This window comes from Mirounga leonina, unplaced genomic scaffold (assembly GCF_011800145.1).
Source record: "Mirounga leonina isolate KUSES-001 unplaced genomic scaffold, KU_Mleo_1.0 Mir_176, whole genome shotgun sequence".
Classification (NCBI taxonomy): domain Eukaryota; kingdom Metazoa; phylum Chordata; class Mammalia; order Carnivora; family Phocidae; genus Mirounga; species Mirounga leonina.
The window spans coordinates 17,751,647-17,772,274 of record NW_023270454.1 but is presented as its reverse complement, the minus strand read 5'-3'; the positions used below and the strand labels follow the sequence as shown (position 1 = coordinate 17,772,274).

Genomic DNA, 20,628 nt, shown 5'->3' with positions numbered 1-20,628 from the left:
GGGACTCCAGGATCGTGACCTGAGCCGAAGGCAGTCGCTTAACCAACTGAGCCACCCAGGCGCCCCTAACCCACCTATTCTATTCTTTGGCTTAATATCCCAGTATGTCTGATAAAAGTGCCAAGAAATGGTGACCTTTCACTCCAGGTACAGAGAAGAAATGTGTACCAAATGACTGATAACATGCATGCATTAACCACAATCTCTGTTTTCATACATTTTCAATTTCAACATATATCACTAAACTAAGCAACGTTAAATAAATCCCAAGCTGGTCAAAAAACCCCAGTCACAGAAGGGCTGGGTGGCTTAGAGCATGGCTGCATTTACAGACAAGACACTAGCTAATTGCTAATGATGGGTACCACCTGCCCAGGTACTGACCTGACACCACTAAATTGGAAGGAGAAAAAAGCCACCAGTGGGGGCTGACCAATTTACATATCAGGTTAATGTGAAAAATAAACTTGCTTCTCAGTCCAGGAAATAGGGAAAGCTGGGATCACAAAGAAGAAACGTACATAAACCTAGCAACACACACAAATTTACGTAAGTATTCACAGAGCATTTTTACCCCTTCCACACAAGGCTCTTCATTCACTGCATACCTAAAAACCACAGCGTGACACATTTCTAAAGTTACCAAGCCTTCCTAATGTGCCATTCCTCGAGATATGCCATTCTCTTTCATCTATAATGAAATGTTACGTGGATCTAGTGTTACTTATTGGTAGGTTATCACATAGCTTAGCCTCCTGAGAGAAGTAATAATAACTTGAGGTATTTCCATGCATTAGAGTTAACTATTTGCTACATTAGCAGTCACAGAATATCAGTCTTGCAGATATCTGACCTGTCTGGGGTCCTATAATTTGAGAATTGGAAAGAGTCACTTGTGGCTAATTTATTCTTCTAACTGCCTTCCTCTCCCCCCCACCCCCAAAATTTTATTTTGAATGTGCACATTGCCTCTTACGGGAATTAGAATGTGGAGGTGCTATTTCAAACCACATCATTACCTGTGCTTCCTACCATCCATAGGATTACCTACCACAGATATTACTTAGTATATAGATAACCTGCATCAAAACAGAGGCCTTTATTACATGTAATGTTTGAATTCCAAAAGTAGATATGCAAGCAGAGAAATCACAAGGTGTTTGGTAAAGATCAACATGACTGTTGGATAGCTAATTCCTATTAGATTCATTTCATTTTCCTCTATGTCAGAACGATGAGGTGCCTGGGGGATAGGAGATAACAGATCACATATTTTAACTTCTGTAAGGCTTCTGATTCAATTCAGCAGAACATTCTTTCTAATAAACTAGGAAAACATGATTTCCAGACCACCATGGTGGGTGTAACACAAATGTTTCAAGGGTCACCCTCAAGTGAACTGTTATTCAGGATCCAATTACAGCCAAGTTTCATGAGGGTTTACCCAGCCTTTGGTATTTATACTTTCATTGCTGACTTAAATAATGGAGAACTGAATATGATTAAGTGCATCAAAAATATACATGTGGTTAGGCAGTCTCTCTTATGAAGATGTGAATGTGTTCAAGTGGACTGTGGGATTCTGGAATGCGAAGAATCTATCAACCCCATCAAGATGTACTTACTGAACTGAACACCTAATTTTCAACAGTAAAGAACAGAAAAGAGATATAAAACACAAGAGTTCCTGCTCTCAAGTTACTTACAACTTGGTTCAGGAGACAAAACTAAAACACAATTAATTAGAGAACAATCAAATATCAAATGGGGACAGAGGATAAACAGATTATAGATGTGTTTAAGAACAAGCATCCATTTAATTACAAATGTCTATTAAAGAGAGAGCATTTTGGATTGACACTTTTCTGTTCCTGTTGATCGCTGCAAATTGCTGACGCTACCATAAGGATTATCGAAACAACAGGAGGCAGTTTAATTAGAAAGGTAGTAAAAACCAACCACTCATATAAGGATAGGGGGAAAGCAAATTCATATAAAAGAAACTCTGAGGGTCTAGGCAAAGTATGAATCAGCAATACAGTGAGTTATTTTTAAAGATCCATAGCATCAGGAAGTAAAAACAAGCAGCATGCTCAGGAGGATCGTGTGATAGCCTGCCGCAGCATGATGATCTATTCAGAACTTTATTACCACGCTAAGAGCTATTCTGGACCTGAACCCAAGCAAGATGAGCAGAAGTTGGACAGCATCCACGACTAAAATGATTAAAATGTTAGGAAATGAGTCCTAAGAGGACATGTAAAGGAAATACAGTTACTTAGGACAGATAAAAGATGGCTAAGGGAGGAGGTCTGGCTGCACAACCACCTGCAAGGTTATGAAGGAGCGTATACGAGGGAACACTTCTTTTCCATTAAGGACGAGACTAGAAGAATGTGATTAAATTGCAAGGACAGGGATTCATATTTGATACAAAAGAAGGAAATTCCTGGCGACGAAACTTGCAAGTCACAGGAATAAGTTACCAACCAGCTTTTAAGGAGCGTATACAAGGGAACACTTCTTTTCCATTAAGGACGAGACTAGAAGAATGTGATTAAATTGCAAGGACAGGGATTCATATTTGATACAAAAGAAGGAACTTCCTGGCGATGAAACTTGCAAGTCACAGGAATAAGTTACCAACCAGCTTTTGAAATGCCCTTTACAAGAGGTTTTTTAAATGCAGTAGATGACCATCTTCATAAAATGTTCACTCAGTGTCCTTTTTCACCCTTCGAACTCAGGAAGTGAATATTTTAACTATAAATAGAAGCTTCATTTAAAAAAACATACAAACTTGCTTAAAGTTGAAGCATAGCAAGGCTCTTCACTGTTGCAGCATTTTAAAAATTCATCAGAAAGTTATCAGTTACAGAAAGGCGTTTATTTAGTCAGAGATGGCTCTAATCACATAAAAACAGCAATGAGTTGCTCTAGATAGGAGGTATAAAAATAACGAAAACATGATTAAACAGACCAGTAACATCTATTTAAGGAACATAATCTTGATTCTCTATGGAAGAGGGGCAGGAAAGGGTAGGAATGGTAAACAAAAATCAGCCACAAAGGAATAAAACACACACACATTCTATCCAACAGTGGCATTAAAGGACCCATGTGAGGGCATAAAAATCCTTCCTAACAATAATTTTTAAAAATTAGTGCACTGCACAAAATCTGCACTACAAAGCACAGCTAGTTTCCCTTACAGAAGTTTTAGAGATCTAAGTCTTTTTAATACTATAGCAAAGAACAAAATCAAAGATCAGTATTCTAAATTATTTGAACTATTATTTTCCCCACAGCAAGAATGAAGGGAGGAAGGAAGGCAGGCAGGCAATGAAAACAGTCACAGATGGTCTAACATACAATGAATTCCACCGGCTGGGTCTCTTATACGACGAGAGAACAGGAAGAGGTATGAGAGATAATGTTGCTCACCATCTCCTTTCACAGATGAGGCCCCCGAGAACCAGTGTCACACCACAGTTAGCGGTAGAAGCAGGACTTAAACCAGATATTTAGCATCATGTGCAGGCACTAATTGATGAACAGCTTGTGTACCTAAAGTCTGTCTGTTGAAAAGAGAACAAAATCTCCTGTGGCATTAACACTGTAACTGTGGATTAATTCAATGACCAGACTACATACGCCCACATGCACATGCACACGGGTGCATGCATACACACACACACAGACACATACACACGCACGCACACGCACACACACAAACGCACACAGGTTATTTTACAATATAACTGATACAAGGTACTAAACGTTCTAATTTCTGGAAAGAGAAAAAACAGAAGGTACTAACATTTACTGAATGTCTAACTAGGTCCTAGACACTTAACATTCTTTATCTCATACAATCCTCACAACCCTGGAAAGCAGATCTGCATCATTTTACAAATGAAGAAATTAGGCTAATGAGGTAACATGCCCAAGAGCCACACAGATAACAAAGAACAGAGGAAGGTCTGCCTAATGCTATATCCCCTGCCTTTCCTACTACATCACCTTTTCTCTCCAGCAAAAACCACAGGGCCCACAAAAAGCAGCATTCAGAGGAAGAAATCAATTCTCTTGCATTTTGCCTGAAAATGTTTGAAAGAGCTTCTGTATTCTTTGGCATCTTCCCCATACTTGATGAAACTTTCTTCTATTTCCTGGGCTTGCTCACACTGCCCTCAGCTACGATGACCATATGGCCTTGTTTGCCCCAGACAGACCCAGTTTATCCCCGTTGACTCTGCAAAATTATCAAAAGCATCCCTTCACGCTCAAAAGTGTAGAGGATAAATTACATGGTCACCCCACGTAAGCCCCTCACTGCACTCCCTTCATCCAGGCTTGTCTGACCTCATAGAAGCTCAGTTACTTCCATCTCCCCCTTGCAGCATAAAGAATCCTGTCCATCAGAGCAGGTGTTCTCAAGTCAGTAAGAATGGGAAAAGCAACATATTTCGATGATTTCATACCCTCCCAAAGAGCCAAACATTTTAATACGTGGACAATCTCCAACTGTCAGAATTTTAGGCGGTGTGACGACTACATGAAGGTAATATTCAGGCATAACAGAGGCAGATCATTCCAGGGAGAAGAGGCCCATCAAGCAAACCAGCCCTCCATGCAGCCTGATCCCAAATCAGGCTCCCTACACCGTCCTTGCTTTTCTGTTCTGCCTCACATCTCAACTCCCAGCAGTTCCTCTGAAGGTTCCTGTGGCAGCCTGAAGCGTGGGCTTCTAAGGGGATATTAGAGTCTGGTGTCCATGGGTGACTCTGAGAGGCACCTTTCACCTCATCGCACCAAGATGATAGCCAGACACCAAACTCAGTTTGTTTTTCACATTCAATGTCAAAGTGGCCTTTGCTAGCATAATAATTTCAAAAAGTCAGGGAAGCAAAAGAACTTGGATATCAGACAAGCCCTCATTTTACAAAAGGAAACCACGGCCTATAAAAGAGAAATCACCCACATAAAGTCATACAGCCAGGAGTAGAAACCAGGTCTCCATCATTCTTGCCACTATGTAGGAGGTGATCCCCAACTTCTACACAGCACACATTTTCATACTCCTACATTGACACCCAATACTTTTTGACATCGGAATAGGACTTTCTTGGAATATATAGACATTTCGAGCTGTCACACGATGGTGCCTTTCAATTAACACACTAATTTCAGCTGCATCACGGTCTTTGTACAATAGAATTCAGGTTTTTAATATCGTCTAATGTTCCAGACTTGTTTTATAAAAATGAACAGAAGAGAGAAAAATGAAAGTGTTAATTCCAGCACATAGTATCATATGAAATACATAATGCTGAATGAAAATAATTAGGCCCATCAAGAATGGCGAAAATATTTAGCCTATAGACTTAAGCTCTCCAGCTGTGTTCAACTGTGGAGGAAAAAAATAAAAACATATGAAATACTAGAAACAATTCGTCAAAAGTGTGCTTAAAACACACACTTGGGGCGCCTGGGTGGCTCAGTCATTAAGTGTCTGCCTTCGGCTCAGGTCACGATCCCAGGCTCCTGGGATCGAGCCCCGCATCGGGCTCCCCGCTCCACGGGAAGCCTGCTTCTCCCTCTCCCACTCTCCCTGCTTGTGTTCCCTCTCTCTCTGTGTCTCTCTCTGTCAAATAAATAAATAAAATCTTTAAAATAAATAAATAAATAAATAAAACACACGCTTAACGGGAAAAACTGAGATTTGCTAACTACATATCACTTTGAATAAGCTCAGCAAATAAAAATGTGTTTGAAATTTAATTTTTTACATATAATATTTAATCTATGTGTTAAAGGACTTTTAAAATTCTTTAAAAACTAAGTAGTTATGTAATTAGGAGTGTACATATGTTTTTAGCTCTAGAGGAATTGTATCTCCTTATAACAAATCAATGTTCAACTTTTAAACATTAGTGCTCAAATACACTTCCAAGAATCTTATACAGATACCCGGGGTATTGGTATCCCACACTGATATTCTTACTCTACTTGCTACTGTTTTATTGGGGGGTAGGGGCATCCCTCACATAAATAAAACTAGATATGGAGCACCCTATAATAACCTTCTATTTTATTTCTGTATAATTCTCCATTGCTTAGGGCTACTCACTACATCTTAAAATAATGAAAATCCACTCCTGTTTATTCATTGAACATTATAAACAATAAAAATAGACTGTTCCTAAGGGATTTTTTCTTGCAAAAAATAAGGAATTTTTTATTTCCTTAGGCTAACAGAAAAATGTTCAAACTTGACAGTCCTTGCCTTTCTGCACTATATTTAATAGAACTTAAAAATTCATTTGCACATCCTCCTACTGCTCCCTTTTATCCACGTTTCACAACTCAAATGGTCTACTACTTTACTGCTACTGTCAACCATTTGAAATGGCACCTCCACTCCCTTCCCTGCTACCCCGGAAGAGCCCACTCACACATTTATCTTTAACATGGCTGTGTTTAGAGATACCCATATGTCACCATTCATGAAGCAACTGTTACCATCCTCTTGACTAAGCATTGGCAGGCACATACACTGCAAAGGACTGCAAGACCCCAGGAAGGGTGACTGGGGCTCAGAATTTTTCTTTTTTAAGGTTACTACTTTCAAGGTCTCTGAAATTAAAAAAAAAAAAGGTGGAGAGATAGACACATTCTTTCTGATAAAAGCTTTGGGAGGGTGAGGGGTCTAAGTTCCACAGTGAGGGAGCCTTACTAGCAAAGCTGTTTCCAAGTGTACTATTTCCATCACAAGTACACCTCACTACACTATGTTGCTATGTAAAAGAAAGAGGCTTGCCTGACTTGACATCTGATTTGATATCGGATTTCCTCACTATACTATGTTACTATACATAATATTTCTATCACAAGTATTCTTATTATACTGTACTATGTATACTATGTTGCTCTACTATTGTGGATCCTCATAAAGAATCCCACTAGAAAGTGAACTACAAAGTCATCTGTCTTTTGACCTTAAAATGAAAAAGGCTTTTCATGTATTGTCTCAGGTTTACTTAAACCATATTAATGCAACAGACTGGAGAGGGTATAGATTAATAAACAGAGCAAGTGCCTGACTGTGGTAGGGAAAAGCCATCATTCTTCCCAGCAGAGGAGGACAGTTAAGGAATAGAGGTACGCAAAGAGGAGTCAGGGACTCTTGGAAGGGTGAAGTGGAGGTAGGTATTAACAGATTGCCCCTACCTTTTTTGTATCTATTTTTAATCTTCCTTTTCACCAGCCCAGAGACTAATTATGGGGCAAAATGAGCAATCTGTGAATGCAACCTGGAAAAACAATTCAAGGAAGGAAACGGAATGGCACAGGAGTCCTTGCTCTCCTTTTCCCCCTTCCCGTTCCAACATCTCTCCCATTTCCCCCCTCTTAGCCACTTGGAAAACGCAGACCACGGTTGCATGACAGAACAATACAAGGTGGCTAGAAGGCAGAAAAGTGAACAAACTACAGAAGTTCTACACTGGCAGAGGCTGGAGGTGGGTCAAGGGGCTGAAGCCAGAGAACCAGCGGCAGAGGTGAGGCTTTTCAGAGAACAGGAAGAACAGCAAGGGCTTAGGACTAAAGCAAAAGTAGATTTTATCTCATTTTCCTCCCTTTCTCTGTTCAGCCAGCAACAACAGAATAACCTCCCCTTCCCTTCCTCTCTTTCAATCAGCCACAGGAGAAATAAGGGCTGAGGGAATGGTAATCAAAATGGGGAAAATGGGCAAAGAACCTCCCAGGGGTAGCCAGAGAGAATGAACATACATCAGGTTGTTTCTCACAGGGAAGGGACCAAAACAACTAAGCTCAAGTCCTCCTTTTGCATAGCTCTATATTCGTTTGGTGATCTTTTAAATTTCTTCTCAATTATTTGGTTCTTGTCACCCAAATAGAAATGATATTATATTCCTTGTGAGGAAGACTGATCATTTTTATAGTAATGATACTAATAATAATACATCCATTTACAGGGACTTTATAATTTTCAAAATGGTTGCACATCAATTCTTGCATTTATCCACAAGGCAACCTATTAATCGGTAGAGGAAGTGTTAACCCATTTTTATAGATGGTGAGGAAACAACACAAAGAAAGGGGTTAAGGACAAATAAGTTGTTGAGAAAATGTACAGCTAGGATCCTTAGAAGGGGATTGGAATTCACATCACTCAACCATTCATTCCTGCATTCATTCAATCTGTTATGGGTTGAATTGTGTCCCCTAAAAAAAATATGTTCAGGTTCTAACCCCCAATACCTGTGAATGTGGCCTTACTTGGAAATAGAGTCTAGCTAATGTAATCAAGTTAAAATGGAGTCATATTAGTTTAGGGTAGGCCCTAATCCAATGACTGCCCTCATAAGAAGAGGGAAATTTGGACAAGACACACTGGGAAGGAATGTGATTATGGAGGCAAAGACTGGAGTGCTGTATCTACAAGCCAAGGAACACCAAGGACTGCCAGAACCACCAGAAGCTAGGAAGAGGCAAGGAAGGATTCTCCCCTGAAAGGTTCAGAAAGAGCCTGGCTCTGCCAATATCCTGATTTCAGACTCTGGCCTCCAGAATTGTGAGAAAATAAACTTCTGTTGTTCTAAGCCACCCAGTTTGTGGTACTTTGCTATGGCAGTTCCAGGAAACTAATAAACATTCATTCAACAAATCTCTTTTTGAGCGTGTACTATATGCCAGATACCACAAAGGGTTGTGAAAAGTGCACGATGAACCAAACTCACCAATCCTTCCCCCCCTGACTCCTTGCATGGAGCGTGAGGACCTAAGGTTCTGCAGTTCTGTGCTAAAGAAATGAAGCCCAGAAAAGCCAAACAGCCGGTTGATGGCAGCACTGGAACTGGAGGCCACAACCTCTGACCTCCAAACCACACTCCTCCCATGCACCAAGCTAAAGAAGGTCTGGTTTCCTGGTCTACTGTCACTGTAAAGGAGCTTCATTTGTCCCTTTAAAACAACAACAGTGAACACAGCAAGGACAGTAAGAACACAAGAACCTCCACTTAAAAGCTGTCTCTGTTATAAGCAGCACGAGGACCCAGGAAGAATATCTGTCACTTAAGTACAATGTGGGTAAGGGAAGGAAGCTCTTGGGATCAGACAGGCGAGGGTGGAACCCTATCCTATCTCCATCACTTTCTAGCTAGGAGACCTAGAACAAGTTATTCAGCCTCTTTCTGACATCCTTTCCACATCCCTAAAATGAGAATGATAGTACAGAATGCCCTCTTACACATCAGTGACAGTAGATATGGAAAGCTATGAAAGATACATTAAACAGAAAACCTCAAATTGCAGAAGAGCACATATAATGTCATTCTATTTCTATTAATTTTTTTCCTGGGGAAAAAAAACACACACACACAAAAAACCTCTTCATGGTAGTCATTCCTGGAGATTAAGAATGGGGAGATTAGAAGTCTTGATTTTCTCCTCTACATCCTTATCCACCATTAAGTTTCTTACTATGAGCATGTACTACCTTAATTTTTAAACTAGGGAGAAAAATCCTAGTCATTTAAAAAGAATGAAGCATGATAATTCAATGGGTTGTTCACTTAAAATAGGTGCACTTCTCTGCATGTATACCTCAATAAACAGCTGTGGGTGTTTTTAACGAGACAGATACATGTGCTCAGACATGAAAAGGCTTCCCAGATATATTAAATGAACTATCACATCATCAGATCACAGAGCATGAAATTCCATTTATGTAAAAAAACAAACTATATGTATACACACACAAATGTATATGAAGAGATGTAGAATGACATACACACTTCATATTATACATCTACATTACTGAATTTTTTTTTACCACCAGAATGTTTTTAGGAACTCATTTTGAAATTCACATTCTTTTTAACTTTTTAAATAATAATAGTACTTAACCCGAGGGTTGTTGTGAGATTTACATGATCATGGTCACATACTTTGTGTAATATAAAAAAGAGTCATTAGGCATTTCTTTTTTTAATTACTAATCAGTATGCATGGCAGGCTCATCTCCATCCCAGCCTTCTATCCCAATCCCAAATCTGAGCCTTGAACCCTACACATTGAGCCTGACTCAGGAATAAAGTCAAGCCAGGGATAGGATGAAAATAAGGACCAAAGCAGGGGTCAAGAATGAAATGATAAATAAAAGAAGTCAATAATTTCTGCAACAGACATTGTTTGGCAAAAACAAACAGTTTTCTATTTTAACTCAGCCATTCAGAGACAGCCAGACGCTTCCCTCATCCAAACCACCAAATGAAGACATCAATTCCTATGTCAGTGTTGGGCTGAGTCTCCCACTGAAGGGTAGCATGTCCTGCCCTGTCCCTCCTAATCCACAATCATTCCACTCTTTGACCAGACACTTACTCCAGGAGCCCCAATACACAAACTACACTACAGAGACTTATTCCATTTCTTAATCAATAGCTTGATGCTTCACTCGATGCTGCCTTATTTGTTGTTTCCTGTGTTTTACCTCCCCATAAGGTAAACTCTTTTTCAACAGAAACATGCATTAAAGCCACCTCTGTCCTAGGTCAGATCATAGCACAGAACTGAGCCAGAAAAAAATTCTCCACAGGTACCTGTTCACTGACTGGAGGTTAAAGATGGCCAATGGGGCAATTCATAGCAGTAGTTTCTCACACCCTACCCGGAGCCATACTGTAGACCTGACTTTCTCCCCTACCCTTCCTTCAATTCTCTTTCTGCCACCTCTCCTTTGGGTAATGCCTCAGACACCATGATGCCCAGGAAAGCACCCTCTCCAAACTCCACTTACAGAAGAACCTGAGAGATAAACGAGTAGTAGGAACAGTTCTCTCCTCCTGACACTTCCTTCTCTCAACCTAAAATTTTCTGTGTTTCTGGTTTATTGTCTGTTTTGCAAAACTATACCAGGCCACTCGGGCAGTTGAGGGGGATGGAGGGACCAGAGAACTTCTCAGAGTTATTGCACATCCAGAGGACTGGACCACTTGCAGGTCTTTGGGGAAACCAGGACTGAAGGGACTGGCAGTGGACTGAGGCCATTCAAGGGGCTGACCTTGAGGAGTACATCCACAGTACTGTGTTAGTTTGCTAGGGCTGCCATAACAAAGTAATACAGATTGACTGGCTGTAACAACAAATACTTATTTCATCAGTTTTGGAGGCTAGAAGTCTAAGATCAAGGTGTCAGCAGGGTTGTGTTCTTCTGGAAGCCTCTCTTCTTAGTTTGCAGATATCCACCTTTGTGTGTCTTCATATGGTCTTCCTTCTGGGTCTCTGTGTCCTAATCCCCTCTTCTTATAAGAATACCAATCATGGGGCACCTGGGTGGCTCAGTGGGTTCACTGTCCATCCAACTCTTGGTTTTGGCTCAGGTCATAATCTCAGGGTCATGAGATCAAGCCTCATGTTGGAATCCACACTGGGCATGAAGCCTGTTTAGGATTCTCTCTCTCTCTGCCTCTCCCCACTTCTCGCTTTCTCTCAAAAAAAAAAGAATACCAGTCACACTGTGGATCAGGGCCCACCATATGACCTCATTTGACCTTAATCAGCTCTTTAAAGTCGCTATTCCCCAAACACAGTCACATTCTGAGGTACTAGGGGAAACGACTTCATCTTATGAATGGGGGTGCAGAGGCACAATTCAGCCCATAATAGTCAGCAACAGGGAAAGGGAGAGAAAGGAGCTGTGAGCGTAGCTATGTAGAAACAAAAGCATACTCTACACTTGCATAAGGAAATTTCACCTATTCCCCCCAAATCTAGAGTTCCCTTTCTCTCTCAGTCCTTTGACACCAAACTCCCATTTCCGTTCTGAGCCCTGATGATTGCTCAGTCTAATGATTCATCTTTCTAATCCCAAATGCAGAGTACTTTCTAGCTCTACCATTCATCTGGCCCTTAACCCCATGTGGCCTGTGGTGGCTCTGGACGCCTTGTACATTACTGCACTTGAGGCCTCATTCAGCTCACCATCCCTGTCCCATGTTCAGTCCACCTTCACCTTCCATTGGTTCTTCACAGGATCCATACCCTGTCCCACTACAGATCAAGGCCACTGGAATACTCTTATCCTGCTCCTTCACCTTCCCAGCCCTCTCTCAACTAATTAATATAATTTTATCCTTAAGATCTCAGCTCAAATGCTTTTCTCAAGGAAGCTTTTGAAGATACCCCACACATACACACACAAACACACACACATTTACCCTCACACTAAACACAGGCCATTCTCCTATCCTCTCTCCTAGCTTTCTGTCATAACACTTACCAAGTTTAATTACATACTTGCATTGTTATTATGTTATTAATGTGTGTCTCTCCCCCAAGATGGACACATACTCATAAGTTCGTAAGTGGAAGCTATATCTGGTTTATCCATCATTACCTACCAAGCAGCTAGAGCAGTGCCTGGCACCCAGTAAGTGCTCAATAAATACTTGTTAGCTAAAGGAAAGAATAAATGAAGTGAGAATTAGTGTAAATCAGTGGTTATGTGGATTTATTTTTGCTGAATAAACTCACTTTGAGATAGAAGCAGTGTGAGATCATTAATAATTTCTAGACAGATAGGTGCACAGATATGAATAGATCTTGAACCAATGGAACCATTCATAGAAAGCAGAAATTTAAATGTTCTACTATGTCATAATTCTGTCGAAATTATTTAAACATGTTTTCCATATGGAATTTTGCATGTATATTATATTTTTTTTATATATTATCTATCTTCTGCAGGTATTTTTAGTCCCTATAAACAGATACCTGCAGTCCCCCTCTCCCTGTGGCTCATTCCACTGCTCAACTTTGGCCTAAAACCAACAGGAATTCTTTACACGGGGTAAAGAACTGATGGATTCCCATGGTGACTCCAATCCAACACTTTTTCATTTTCTCCTTAATATTAGGCAGGAAACACTAAAATTCTGGGAACAAGATCTGTGTCACACATTGGAAATGTTCGTATCTGCTGATAACACTCAAATATACCTTGGCTAAATGCATGAGGAAGCCACATGGTCACAATCTAATGGAATATAGAACATAACTAATACACTGAAGCAATATTCCACATGTTATCACTTTCAGCTTTATGCAACATGTGGAAACAGGCTCATGCACCACTTGGTTGTGTCAGAACATCTAAGAGAGGAGAATGCATGTTTGGAATTTATTATGGCCACTCACCTCAGGAAAGTGTCCAAAGGAGTGCATTACAACCTCCACATGTCTGTATGTTACAGATTTCTTTTTTAAAAGGAGTATTTTCTGAGATGTACTTATCTTTCAGGTACCTGGACTATTTGTGCAACCCTGGTTGTTTTGAATACTTGAAAGCAAAAGGTACCAGTAACTACTAATGAGAAATTAAAACTATTTTTATAAGTACTGCAACATTTGCATGAACTCAGATTGCTGAGTAATTTTGTTTCTTGTTTTGTCTCTGCTCTCTGTGCCTCCCCACCCCCAAAAATAACAGACATCATTTTCTGTTTTATTAACCTCAACTATTTTATCCAAGTTATAAGGCTCAAGTTCACCAGGGATTCTCAGTGAATAATTTTCCTCATGCTAAAGAAAAAACATGCAGCAAATTAGGAACTCATATAAGCCAGAAAAATAACAGTAACATGATCAAACTCTCAAAATAATTTACCCAAGAAAAGTGAAGCTCAATTTTGAAAGCTTAGCAGTTGAAATAAATGAACATTACAGCATTACATAGTCAATTTTTATGTTAGAAAGAAAACTTAAAATTCAAAGGACATTAGGTTGAAACCTGAGCCCTTTTCTTAAATTCCTTTTTGTCAGTAATCAAACATTCTATGCATTCCTCATAACAGGTAAAGCAACGTGTCAACAACTAAGATACTGCCCTTCATAGCCAGAAGCTACAACGTCTCTAGTCTAATTAACAAGGAAACAAAATCTCCAAAGAAGCAAATCTACTCCCTCATTAAGCTAAGTGGACCTGGGTTAGGTGTCTCAGAAATGACCAACTTGATCACTGGTTGTGAGATTAAAATATTAGTGACTCTATACGCTTAGTCAATGCACCAGTAAACTCCATAAAAGAAAGGAAATCCAAGAAAACTGGTCTGCTAAGCAGACCAACCTCACAAATATGTGGGCTTCAAATATGCAAAGAAAACAAAGTTCTCACTATCTTTAAAAAAAAAAAAAATTAAATACAACTCAAAATAAGCCTGATAGCCCAGTAAAGAAATTGTTTCCTAGTAATTAAAACCCTTTCCTATTTTACGTCTAGTGATATAAATACTTTGTATCATTTTATTTTATTATTTTTTTTTACTTTGTATCATTTTAAAAGATGAGTTTGAGAAAGAAGCCAGGGAATGGTACAGGCTCTGATATTCACACCTGTGAATTTATACTATCTAATGCTATCCCAATGGCTGTTCTAACACTAAATGAAAGAAGTCAGTTTTGAGTGTTTACCATGAATATTTGGGGGAAAAAAATTCTTATCCAAATTAACTGTTCTTTAAAAATATATCTTATCAGTTTGGCCAATTATCGAAATTGTTTCTTCCAACAAAGATGAAATTGTTTTAATTATCTGATGCCCATACCTACTTTTTATTTTTACAAAAATGAGAAAAATGTGTCTTACTGGAATGCCATTACCCACAACATAATATAGATTTATTCAGAATACCTTACCTTCTAAGAATTTAAAATATGGTAACTGTCCAAATATTTAGCTGCATTTAAAATTATTTCAGCCCAAACCCAAAACCCAAGAAAAATCATTTTGATGGAAACATTTCATTTCACTCCCTGCAAAACCCAACATAAAGCTAGATTCTCTGTTACACTGTAGTCCTAAATGATATTTCGTTGCTACAGCAACGAAACTCAGCTACCTGTGGCCATGATTTGTTAAGAATTCCTCCAACCAGTAAATTCTGTGCTATGCATTCATAAAACCAAGAGAATGGCTAGAATGGTTCAATGCACCATAAAAATTAAGGTTGAATTTCCTACTTATGATTCACCCACATACATATTTATAACATATATATGTACACATACATACCTAATTATGGTTCTCCCAACTCCATGAAAAAGGGAAAAATCACACCAAATTTCCATTTTAAAATGGGCACCAAAAAACTGCTTCGTTTTAGATTTCAGTGAATAATTGCTACCTGTTTCCCAAAATTTATCTTAAAAGGTAATAGAGACTCTCTGGAGAGCATTTTTAGAAACAAAAATTTGTTATTTATATCCACTCTCATTCCAAAAGGAGGAAAAAAAAAAAATCCTGAGGCATAATTTCCTATCTGTTCCAGTGTGGCTTCTTTAGCAATGAACTGATTTAGAAAGTATCAAGCTAAAGCATAAAGAAAAAAATGTAGTTTTCACCACCGTTATTCACCAAACTGCTTCTGCAGGCTACTCACCCTCACTGGGGGACTCCAAGCTTGCACCCGTGGCTGCTGTCCGCCCTGGGAGCTCTGCAAATCTTTTGAGCTACAATTAGCCACAGAGCTGCTCTGCGCCCTTAATGCATTTGTGCAGTTCGTCCCACTGCCCCCACCAGGGCCAGGTTTCCAAGGCCTCTGCTTGATGCCATCCAGAAGTCTGACCAGCAGGATGTTACTTGGAAGCTCCTCAACACCCGAGCCAACAAGAGTCCTGCACTCGGGACATCTGAGTTCATTTCGGGAACCTACAATCCCCAGCAAACATCGTTTGCAAAACGTATGCTGGCAAGGCAAGACTTTTGCCGAAGCGTCAAGCCGCTCTAGACACACAGGACACTCCAGAAGATCCAGCAAGGCAGATTCATCCATCTTTATCTAGTTTACTGAGAAAAAAGCTTCAGAAACGTTCATAGTTGTGTGCATCCCTTAAAGTGATTCATGTAACATCCATTTCAGACTTTGCTCTGGAGTAATGCGGGAGGGGGGAGGAGAGAAGACAGAAAATTAGTATTGTTATTTGGGGGAAAAGGTTCACAGAGGAGCCAAGAACCAAAAAGTACACAAAAGTGGTTCCTCTGAATAGTGCAGCTTTGCTTTGGAATGTGGTTCCTGAACTCCAAAGTCAACAATTAAAAACAAAATGGGCTTTTTAAACAATTCAAAATTAGTCCCTAAAGATATCTAAGAGTTCACTGTGCAGAAACAGCTATCAAGTACTATGCAGAATTCCTGCAATAAAATGGGATTTATGAAATGCAATAAAGATCATGATTTCTTCAGCTCTCAAAGTGATATTGCCTGCCTTAATAAAGTCCTCAACTCACACGAAAAGCTGAACAGAAGCAACTGAAAGCTTCCTCTACCTGAAATTACTTTTAAACCCAACAAACTTCCCAATCTTTAAGCTACTTTAGTGTTTAAGAAACCATGCCTCATGCGATCACTTGTGGTAAACGATCCCAATATTAAATACATATGTTTCTTCGCCGGCCTTAAAAATAGAACTGTTCAATCTTGCCCAACCAAAATGAGCCAAGGTTGACAATTCTAATGGACACAACTAAAGATCTGTTTGAAAGCAGCTGAAATATAAAAGCACCCTTCAGGGCAGTGGTTGACAAACTCTGAAACGGATTTCTGAACAGCTTGTCCTAATCCCATTCAGAAAATCTGGCAAAATTATCACCAAAAGAATTTGAGAATGGAATGCTGGACTGAAAACTGTGAGCATGATACGAAAATGGGGCCATTCAGGAAAAAGCATTTAAACCTGTGACTGCGCCGCTCTCCCCTACCACCAAAATAAATGTAAATGTAAATGCCTAGAAGGAAAGGGGTAAAAAGATCTCGATGGAAGCATTAACAGCTTTTCTTGACAGAGTCGGGGAGCGGGGAACCCCAGGGCTGCGCCCCTCTCCCACGCTGCCAAGCTCAGGTACTCCCAGACCCGCAGGGAGGCGCGGCGGCCGCTCGCCGCAGACACACCCCGGAGCCAGGTGTCGGCGACAAGGGGCAGGGGAGGCTCCCAGGCTGGGGCTGCTGCCCGGGCGGTGCCGGAACGGGGATCTCCTTCAACGGCCTCCTCTCCGCCACCCTTTGGGTCAGACCAGGCACATAAATCCCCCCCGAACGACTGATGGAAGTTTTCAAGGACTTAAAGATAAATCCGCAGCCTTAACTTGCGAAAGTCAGCCCCACAAAGTGCCACCTTTCGGGAAACATCTATGACGCCTCAGAGATGAGGCGGGAGTCCCCAGAGAGACCGAGCCGTCTGAGAGCAGGGAGTGCTGGGCTGCGCCCCGGGAGAACGCGGCACGGAGCCCGGGCAGCTTCCTGCCGGGAGAAGGCAGCGAGGCCACTGCACCGTCCCGGCTCCGGGCCCACGGGGACCCGAGGGTGGCGAGACTGAGGGACGGACCAGCGCGGAGAGCAGGGGGGCGCCCCGACCACCTCCTCCTCGGCCGCGAGGGTCTGCCCGCGCCGGCTCCCCGCGCGGCCCCGCGCCCTACCTCGCGCCTCGGCTCCTCCTCTTTGTTCGCGGCCCCGCAGCGGCGGCGGAGACCGATGCAGATGCGGCCCCGCCGCGCCCGCCGCTCGCAGTGCCTCTGACGCCGCGGCGGCACCCGGAGACTCCTCTCTGCTGCCCCCCTCGCGCGCGCGCGCGCGCACACACACACACACACACACACACACACACACACACGCACGCCGCCGCCGCCACCTCCCACTTTCCCAGCCGAGGAGGGCGGAGGAAGAGGAGGAGGAGGAGGAGGCCGAGCAGCTGCGGGCGCCCGGGGCGCGAAGGGGCGGCCCCGCACCACAGCGCCTCCCCCCGGAGCGGGCGCGGCACCTCCGGGAACTGCGGGGCTGGAGCGCCTTCCTCCTGGCGCTGAGGTACCTGCGCGCGGTCCCCGCCCGCCCCTGGGGGCGCGATGGGGGCGGCAGCCTGAGGGGGCGCTGCGAGAGCCGAGAGTCCAGGAAGCGGGGTCCCCAGGAGCGAGGGAGATGGATGGTTTGGGGGCCCACGCCTCCCCCTGAGGGAAACACGCCTGAAAAATGAAGCAACCGGAGGAGGAGAGCGTTGGGAGTGGCGGCGGAGGGAAGAAGGAAGGCGCCACGGGGCAGGGGCCGGCTGCGTCCTCCTCCTGCCCCGTGGTGCCCGGCGGCCCCGGACGGACGACTCGGGGCGGGACCCGCCGCGGCGCGGGGGGGGCCGGGGCCGGGGCCGGGGAAAGGGCGGGAGCAGCCCTGGCGGGAACTGATCCCGCTTTCCTCTGCATCTGTTCGCCCAGGCCTGCGGAGACACTGGTAGAGCGAGAGTTAAGTGTTGTTACCCCTAGGTCAGAGAGAAGCATGTTGGATCAGCGTGGAAACAGTCCCAGGGCAGCTGTCCACCCGCCCATTCTCGGCCCGCCGCCGCCCGCACCCAGACATCACGCTGCCTCCCCGGGGCACAAACCTGAGCCAGCTGGAAGGATTGCTGATCCAGAAACTCAAAATGGGAGGGGAGAGAGGCGAGGAAAACAGTTGTGGGGATTTGCTGTTATACCTGCCCTAAATGGGGAAAACTCAAAGTCTGACCCCAGGTGAGCTGGCACCGTGGAGCTAGCTGAGAGGCGCCTCTTTTATCTGAGCCTGGGAGGCAGCCATAACCATCACTTAATCTTTGTTTCGGTTGCCGCAGGCGCACACCTGTAAACTCTGAAATGTAGTTTTGAAAAACATGTCCACAGGTTTTGAGGTTTGTTTTTCAGGCTCGATTCGGAGGGGAAAACAAATTAAAATTTCGTCATTATCTCAAAGTCGTCATAATTTTATTTGCATTTCCTATCAACTTACAAAAAGTTATCCCAAATACCATTCCTCAAAGGTGTGCAGAAACTATATATGAAAATAAGAGGGGCTAAAAGATATTATGCAAGAAATCCCTGCCTGGCCAGCAAGCAGGGTAACATTCTGAAGGGGAGCCAGATTATTCTCTAGTCTCCACCCAGGCCACAGCATAACTATTTTTTTTTTTTTAAGATTTTATTTATTTATTTGAGAGAGAGAGAAAGCATGAGGTGGGGAGGGTCAGAGGGAGAAGCAGACTCCTCGCTGAGCAAGGAGCCCGATGCGGGACTTGATCCCGGGACTCCAGGATCATGACCTGAGCCGAAGGCAGTCGCTCAACCAACTGAGCCACCCAGGCGCCCTACAGCGTAACTATTCAAGACCAATGAGATAGCCTAAGTAAGGAAAAAATGATAACAGTTATTATCGACCATTCACTGTATGTGCTAAACATTCTACATCCATTAATTCAATCCTTAACTGCAGACTCAGACCTTATCCCTCCTTAGCTTGGTTCTAAATAGATTAATATGCTGAGAGTCATATTGTGTGAATACCAGAAATAACAGCCCACTTAGAAGTGAGCAAATACACATGCATTTGGGCTGAGAACAGCATGGAGAATTTTTAATCCAATAATCTACAAATAAGGCACTCTGAAAGTGACAATTTAGCCTATATACTTCTGTATCTGGACCTGTGCAGATGAAAGTGGGGCTGACTGGAAGGCTATAGTCAGTAAACAGATAAATATGAGTATATGTAGTGTATGGTTTTTAAAACTGAAGTTCAAAGAGGTTCATTTCATCCCCACATCACACAATCAGTCATGTTGAACCAAGACTCAACCTCAGGTCTCTGGATTCCAAGTACCCTTTCTTACAAAACGCCTCAGGCAAAACCAAGTGTACTATAACTGTTCCCGGGGAAAGAGGACACTGTTAATCATGTAATTACTCTGGAGAGTAAGGGACAATTTTTGTTTTGTTTTGTTCTTATTTTGGTTTTTTGTTTTTACGGAGAACAGTATATAAGGTCATGGGTGGAATGGTGCAGCTCATGGAACTAGGCAAGAAAATCAGTAGTCACACCCATTACCAAAGAACTGAAGACAGTGTGTCCAAGACTGAAGTGATCAAAGGAGCCCCCCACACATCCCATAATACCTTTCTTAGAGCGTTCTTGGAAAAGTCAATGAAATAATGTGTTGGTTCTTTGTAATCTGTACATCTCTATTAAAGATCTCATTATTGTTATCTGCCAAAAATTACCCTGGCAGAGTTATACTGGGCAAAATCCTTCCTTCCCACGGTCTTTGAAAAGTTTGAGGAAACACTAATACTTGCAAAATCCTCTCAAGATAATCCTATAGGGGAAGGAAGAGTTGGGGAAAGAAACATGTTCATCTTATCATTTCTGGGAATTGAACATGAAGAATGTAAGCATGATATGCGTATGGCCCCTGTGACTTTGAGTAGATACAAGAAAAATATAAACACACCCTGTACACAGTAATGATAGCTTGGCTTAATACAGTTCTGATCCTCCCAAGACTTCAAAGTACTTTCATATATGTTATCTCATTTATCTTCTAGGCATCCCTCTGAAGCAGTAAAGATAGATATAATCATCCCCATTTGCAGATGGGAAAAAATGGGGTGTAAAGCAGTTATTGCTTTTAGTGATAATGTTATGACATAAATCAGCCTTTTAAATTCCCAGACTAGAGCACTCTTTTGTAAGCTTTTGGATCATGCTTACACATGCATATTCATACATGTGTCTGATCATCATTTTCCTTCAAAAC

The 20,628-nt window shown here is 42.1% G+C and overlaps 1 protein-coding gene across 3 annotated transcripts in view; it reads right to left on the bottom strand.

Annotated features, from left to right (window-relative positions):
- Positions 1-17,585, bottom strand: part of SH3RF1 (SH3 domain containing ring finger 1) — a 178,528-nt gene extending 160,943 nt beyond the window's left edge. For all 3 annotated transcript variants that reach the window (XR_004682389.1, XM_035022728.1, XM_035022729.1), the window contains exons 1-2: positions 17,498-17,585; positions 15,465-15,952 (exon numbers count right to left, since the gene is read on the bottom strand). Coding sequence is in view for 2 of the 3 variants with exons in the window: in XM_035022728.1 (XP_034878619.1) it covers positions 15,465-15,857 (393 nt within the window). In the remaining variant the exon portion in view is untranslated. The remainder of the gene's footprint in view (positions 1-15,464; positions 15,953-17,497) is intronic.
- Positions 17,586-20,628: the final 3,043 nt, after the last annotated feature.